General features: G+C 42.9%; 1 protein-coding gene across 1 annotated transcript in view; it reads right to left on the reverse strand.

The window, feature by feature from the left end:
* Nucleotides 1–7,500, reverse strand: part of LOC138005850 (trichohyalin-like) — a 57,308-nt gene that overhangs the window by 36,440 nt on the left and 13,368 nt on the right. The window contains exons 7-9 of the mRNA XM_068852024.1: nucleotides 6,313–6,864; nucleotides 4,324–4,452; nucleotides 1,504–1,848 (exon numbers count right to left, since the gene is read on the reverse strand). Coding sequence (XP_068708125.1) covers nucleotides 1,504–1,848; nucleotides 4,324–4,452; nucleotides 6,313–6,864 — 1,026 coding nt within the window. The remainder of the gene's footprint in view (nucleotides 1–1,503; nucleotides 1,849–4,323; nucleotides 4,453–6,312; nucleotides 6,865–7,500) is intronic.

Below are 7,500 nucleotides of genomic sequence, written 5' to 3' on the forward strand. Positions count from 1 at the left end.
CTCAAGGGATTTGTCACCTGATCTCAATGGTAAATGTGAAATCTGATCCAAAGAGGTGCATTTTTACCTGATAAAAGGCTGTTCTCTTCGGAGTGAAATGATCAGTCGATGTCTTTTCTTATGACACTTCTCCATGCACGATGATAGTACACTCGCATGACGCTTCGTTTGCCGCCGCCTTCGCAACCTTCGCGTGCGTCGACTCAACCTCCTCCTTCGTCTTCGTCTTCTTCTTGATCGTCGACGCCTTCTTCTAAGTCTTCTCCTCTTTCGATTAATCTTTTGCTGCCGCCTTCTCTGCCTGTTTCTTTGCCGCCTTCGTTGTCTCCGTAGTCGCCGTATAAGTCGTCTCCGTCGTCGAATGATTCTTCTTGTTCTTCTTCCACGCCTCCCTCGTCCTCTAAATGATCTCGTTCTCCTTCGCAGACCGAATCGCCCCCTGCGCAACCTAAGCCCAACGTTACGAAGATGATAGCGTACCGACAATCCCTTTTTCCTGGGGACAAGTCGTCTCCACGTTCTCTTTCCGCTGAACAGCATCTCGAGGCGAAATGTAGCTGAAGGCACCCCGTGCCACCGTCTTCGTCTTCCCCTTAAAATCCATCTACCGCGCCTAGGGCTCCATCTACCAAAACACAAATACGTTTCTACTTCACTATTATTTATTTATACAAATGAGGCAACTGTGGGTTTTTGTATGATGTACCAGTGAGTGGTAGATTGGTAGCCTGGACTATATTGCTGTATTTTGTACGTGGACTGGATGGGTTTTAACAATGAACAACATCGTAGCTCAAATGCCGCGCTAAATGGCCTTTCGCTTTCAAGCAGTTTACGACGAATCTTCAAAGAGTTAGCCCATTGGTACTGAAGTGAGTGCGTTCGAACAACACAGTAATGTATCCAGTAACAGTTGTGAACATCTGTGAACAGCGGCTAATTGAGTCTTATCAATAAAAATCACACTCAAAATTCGAACAAGTTGAGCCGAGCAGCCATTCATGGAAGACTGTCAAGAATGCAAGAATTATGATTCACTTTTTTCATTAAACAACAAAGAAAGATATATTTTAGAAAAACTATGATTTTTAAAAATTCACTCACTTTGATAGAAACTGATCGCAACGAAATCATAGGTATGCGACAACACTTCTGACGACAGAGGGGGTTAAGATGATCGCCCCTTTATGATGCCCCATTGCCTTTTTATTCTCCATCGAGTGCGAAGTACTTCCATATCTTTTCATTCCAGTGCAACTTCATTTTGTTTTACGTTTTACTCACCTAATTCTTTGTTCTCCTTTTCTGGATTGGAATCGCAAATATCCGTTTCTTGGGGAAGCTCCTCGAACTCGTCCGTTGTAGATCACTCGAAGCTTGTATCTTGGAAGCCTTCGAGGCCAGCCTGTTGGTCGCCCACGTCTTCTCTTTCTCAGCAGTTTTCGCTGCCTTCTTCGGCGTCTCTTCATTCGTTTGTATTTCCTTTGCCGTTGTCTCTTTCGCCTCCTTAGTCGTTGTCGCCTTCTTCTTCGACGTCGTCTTCTTCGTCTACGAAGTCTTCTGCTTCTCCTGCGTTGTCTTCTACGTCTCCTTCTAAGTCGTCTCTTGCGCCTTCTGTTGTATCCACGCTTTCGAGGTACAATTTTCTTCCATCTTCTTCGTGCCCGCACTTGAACATATCCTCTCCCAAGTCTGATCTCGCGGTTCCTTGCAAGGTAATTCACGCGTAATTTTCCATTAATTACTTTAAGGTTTTTCCATCTCTTGCCGATGAGAACGTTACCTCCAAACCTTCTTATTACCTTCAATTGTCTTCCTGGGTGCCACCAAACCCTTCCCCGCATGCTCCTAACAAACCAGCAAAAAAACAGTGAAATTTTCCTTGAAGATAACTTGGAAGGCGGAATAATCTACCAGATCTGGCAGTGTACAGGGACCTCGGTTTTTGTTACAAAAGTAAACGAGCCTTTACTGAGGGTGAGGTCTTTGGTTAACGGGTAGTTACGACACTCATTGCCGGCAGCACTGGTCGCTGCAAGAGCTGCCGGCGGAAATGCTTGGCCCCATACCATTCATCAAACTACTAGCTCCACTGGAGCTAATCGCCGTGCAACTCTGGGAGAAAAGAAGCTAAAGAGGAAAACCAGTTGTCAAGCTGTGCCAGCGTAGTCCAGACATTTCCTTGCAGCCGCTTCGAAAGGACCTACCGGTCTTGAATTGGCCTTGTGAGCCATCAACATACTTTCAGTACGAAAGGAAAGAATTGTCTTGACTCAAGAGAAAATGAGGGGACAGAGAGGGAGGCTCCCGTCCAGCCTTGGGATATGTCATGTCCACGAAAGTTATTTTTAGACGAGCGGAAGTCTTCCGAGACGTCCGCACGCAGGCCAACCTCGGTCCGATGTTTGAAAGAAAATAAATATTCATCAGCCTTCCACGTGCGCCGTCATTTTCTCTTTTCACTAAGAACCTGAGAGCGAGGCAAGACTGCATGCGGACGTCTCGGAAGACAGACGTCCGCTGGAACAAAGACTTCCGCTGGTCTAAAATAACTTTCGTGGACATAACATATCCCGGCCAACGCCCTGAGCCTCCCTCTCTGTCCCCTCATTTTCTCTTGCTTGACCTTCAATCAATCTTTTACTTAGAAGTGAACGTCGGCAACAAAGTACGGTTCATGTCAAACTCTGCTTTCTATTAACGAGATAAATGATCGCTGCTAATACTGGGAGATTTAAAAGAACACAGTCCAAAATTGCCTTAAAAACCTTTCGGGCGGAACAATTGCACGACAAATCAGTGCGAAGAAGATTGAAAGTATATTAAGGCCCGGGCAAGCGGCTTCGACATTTGCTGCAATATCCGTTCGATTTTGTTGCACAGCGACGTTGAAACCGTAGAGTGCACGAATTTTCAACCGGTTGGAAATCAAGTCGTCCGGTACCGTGTGAATGTAGCCATAGTTTTAGTATAATTCGCCTACAATGTACCTCCTGAACGAGATAGAATAATTGCAGTAGAGTTAGGATTGTGTAAAGTCACATTTTTGAGGAGACTTTTTGGTCGACGTCGCCGTTGTAGATCTTCAAACCCCTATTGGCTTGTGCTGCTGCGGTGTCCCCCCCGCCCTTGTATCAATTTGTTGGCTTTATGTATTGCTTGCGAAGCTAGAGCGGTTTTTAATTGAGTGTCGAAAGTAATTAGCGAAGTGCTTTGGTTTATGATTACTTCATTCAGTGATTGGTTCAAATTTCTCGCGCCACTTTTTCAACCATCAGAAGTGAAACCCAAACCAATCGTGTCTCGCGCGTGCCCATTTTCCCGCGCTTTGTGTCAGCCACGAGTAATCTTCGAGTTTTGATTGGTTTACGGGATTGTCTCCGTCCCTTTTGATTGGCCTAAGTAATTACTTCGGTTTTGGTTTTACGACACTCGATTGAAACTCACTCTAATAAAAAAAGATAGACAAATAAAATGAACTCCCTATTAATATGCCTAGAGCGAGAACACCCCCGCGTTGGAACCAGAGGTAAGAGAGAGAGAGTTCCTGTGCGCCATGATAATCATCTGAAATTTTGTTTTTAGATTACGCTCATGCTGCGAGGGTTATTTTATCGGTCGTTCCCGTGTCCGCGTTCATTCTAACTGACCAATGAAGTGTCGTTCTTGAGCACAGAGAAGTAATAATAAATTTCAAATAATTTCCTTCAGAATAAGCAATACTTAAATATCCTATGCGGCGCAGTAACATTAGGTGGCACAGTCCTTAAATGAGAGTGATACTTGTGCTACTCAGCTTTTAAATTCAATACATACGTTTTGGAAAGCAAAGAACTTTTCACTAAACGTACCTTATTTGTATTGGACGGTGACCATACAGCACGTAGAGCTTGCGATTCTTGGGGAATACTCTTCTAACCTTATTGAAGATTTTGATTTTCAGAATGCTGTTACGCAGTCGCCTTCTCTGACAGCGCATTCGCCTTCGCTGTCGACGTCTTCTTCTTCGTCGTCGTCTCCTAATCCTTCTCCTCAATCGCCTTTTTCTTCTCATTCTCCTTCTCCTTCTTTTAGCTCGAATGTTTCTTCTTCGCCTTCGTGCTCGTCTACGTCTTCTCCTAGCTCTTCGCCTTTGCCTCAGACGACGTCTGATCCGTTTACCAACTCGCCTTCTTCCTCGCCTAAATCTTCCAACTCGCCTCCCAAATCTACGAACACTTGGGAGTCGCAATAATGTTTTCCACCGACCTAAAGGTTTATATTTGACTTGTCTTCGCCCTATTTTAAGTGGCACTCGTCGCCTCCTATTGTAGATAACTAGACTTTCGCTGTTTTCTGCTGTAATAAGCAAGTCTCCATCTCCGGCCCCTTTGGACCATTATTCTTGTCTTGCTTGGTAAAAGCTTCCATATCCTTTTGCGTAGAATCTGAACTCGACCGTTAGGGTAAAACCTGGAAAAGGCCAACAGAGTAATTCGTTCAGACAGCTGAACCTCTAAGTATTGCTGCACCTTATTTAGCACCCAATCTGTTGAGCGGAAACTTTCTCCCATATGTATTTAACAACCATTCACTTAAGTGGAGGTGGCTGGTGGTGGATATTAAGTCACCGACACTGAGGTGTCGTAGGTGAATAGTTCTTTTAGTATAGACTAAAACAGTGGGATAATTTAGCACAAAAAGATGATTTTAACTCATCTATTCCTGCAAAGATCGCAACATTTTCGGGCGCAAATTCCACGCGAATTGCTTGGAGGTGAATAGCAAAGGATATCCGGAGTTTGAGTAGCCAATCAGCGCGCGCGTTCAACGCTATCCACTGTTTTAATATATACTAAATATATATACTCTGCTGTATCTGTCAACGGAAAACATTTAAATTCAGTTAGGCTGTCTCCGCTTGATCAGATCAAACAAATGCCCATGGTCCAAATACGGGGGTAATCGCTGTGTTGTTGTTTAGAAAGAATGGGAAAAAATATCAAATATTGGGAGAACTACGCAACGATGCAAGCATGACAACAGTTTTAGCATGACTTAAGATTGGTCTTTTAAATTGACTTAAATTGTTTTCGCGTCTGTTTATTGTTCCCGGCATTCGTACGCTTCAACTATCTTACTAAAAAAAAAAAAGTAGATTAAATAAGTTCTCTTCCGCAATTGTAAGCTAAGGTAGTAGTTTGTTAGTTTGATTCAAGTAGTTCAAGTATCGTATCGTGAGAGGTATGTTACAGGCCAGTAGGGTCATGTGCAAAAACATTTTCTATTGTTGCATTTGTTTAACAAGACGAATTGCACCCCCCCTCCCCTCCCCCAGTAGTAGGGTTGGCATAAAATACTCACTGACAAAGGAAAGGAAAAGGAAAGGAGCTTTATGTAAGTGTCCAGTCTTCTAGTGCTGGAACACTAATTGGGGACACTAAACTGAAATCAACAAATTAACGCAAATCAATTTTTCTCATTCGGTTCCTCGCATATTTCCCTTTTTGTGGCTTAGAAAAATACTACGAAATTCCCGAAATATCAAGCATCATTATGGGCTAAACTGAAGAATACCCGTCCACAAGTTTGCATATGAATGAAGTGTATTGTTATATGCCTCGTTCTTCAAAGAATGCCGCAGTAAGAACACGATAGTGGTCCGGTTTTATGCTGTTTCTATAAAAACGTTAAATAAAACGATTTTATAAATTAATTACGATAGTACGCGCACTCTCATTGGTCAAGAGCTGTGTTTCGATGAGAGTATGTAAACTCATCATAAATTTTGATTGGTTATGTGTTGTCAGACGCGCGTTTTGATTGTCTGGTAGGAAATATGAGCGTGTATGTTTCAATCAAGAAGTAAAAAAAAAAACAGCACTTTCCTTCATTTGTCGAATTATTTTTTAGAAATATTTTATAAAAGCAACAGAGGCCTTTACATAGCCTCATCTTAACACTCGGGGAGTTAAGAGAATTCTCGACAGTGATGCAAACCCTCGACTGGGTCTCGGGTTTGCATAACTGTCTCGAATTCTCCCAACTCCCCCTCGCACTTAGATGAGGCTATGTTAACATGGAAAAAGTCCTCTATTGCTTAAGTACTAGACACAAAGAAACTAATCTCTCATTATGAGGGTAACGTCTAGCCATCACATCTAGCCTGCATCGGACCGTTCGGACGATGAGTAATCGACTGCACTGAAACCAGGACGAAACTGGCATAGAACTTTAGATTAATCATCGGTTGTGTTAGAACAAGACCAAAAAGATGGTCGAATGATACGACAACCAAGATAAAAATCACAATGGATGAATTAATTACCACACCTTAATCGGATAGGCCCTCTTCCATAGTTGAATCTGAGGCCTCTTCGGCGATATACTTTTCTCCATACTTTCCTATACCGGATCTTTATCACACAGCGAGGTCTTCGTCTACGGCCCCATTTTCTTGGTCTCCTTCGCCATCCAAACAACTTTCTTCCTTTCCTTTGTCGCCTCCTCCGGCGGTTTCTCCTTCGCCTCCTTCGTCGACGTCTCTTTCTCCTTTCCCGCCTTCTTTGTTTTCGTCTTCGTCTTCTTCTCCTTTGTCTTCTTCTCTTTCTTCTGCGCAATCTCCTTCTCCTTCTTATTCGTAGACGTCTTTGCCTAGATATTCTTCGTTGCCCATATCTGATTTTTCGTCTTCCAATTCTTATTATGACGTCTCCAGAGGGTCTGATTGTTAAGGGCCTTTTTCGTCTGCGGTATCTCACAAATAACCCTTGACGCGGGGTAAAGAGAACCCTTCGCCAATATTTTTTCAAATACACTTGTGCTTTACGCAGATTAAGTCTCTTTCTCCTCCCGAGTTTCAGTTGCGCTTTTCTTCGGTAAAAACTGAAATGAAACGTCATTGAATTATTATCAATACCGACAGTTTCCAAACAACTAGTTTATCATCTTCCCAAGGGCGCATTCGACATCAAACATCAATAATTGCCCTAATCGGCTAACTCAATGTTGTACCCAATTCAAATCTCCCGGGATTAAGATTCTTTGTGTGTTGTATTTGCATGATAATGTAGCATTCATATGTAAATGATATGGAAATACCTGGAACAAAACGTTTTATTCCCAAAGGGTTTGAATTGGGTACAACATTGAGTTAGCCGATTAGGTCTATTGCATTAGTGACCAGGTCAAGTCAATAAACAGGGGTCCGTTTCCGTCGGAAAGTTCCAAACCTTCTCGGGCCTTTTTCGGGGAGTCACAATCCCTTATGTATCTCGAAAACGGGTAGGTTCTTCAGATTTGTCCAGAAATGCCACGAGGATTTAATAAGCTTCACCAAGTGTCCCTTTGCTCTTCATCACTCGTGTGTCGGAATACAGACAATAAACATTACAAAGTGTCTCCCAAATGCTGCTTCTCAAGTAAGGATAAACTGCTGCATTTATCCTAGGCTAAAAATATTAACCTTAACCTTTACCTTATTGTTGTTCGGAGACTGGAAGTGACCTCGTTGGATGTGAA

This window comes from Montipora foliosa, chromosome 6 (genome assembly GCF_036669935.1).
Source record: "Montipora foliosa isolate CH-2021 chromosome 6, ASM3666993v2, whole genome shotgun sequence".
In the NCBI taxonomy this organism is placed as follows: domain Eukaryota; kingdom Metazoa; phylum Cnidaria; class Anthozoa; order Scleractinia; family Acroporidae; genus Montipora; species Montipora foliosa.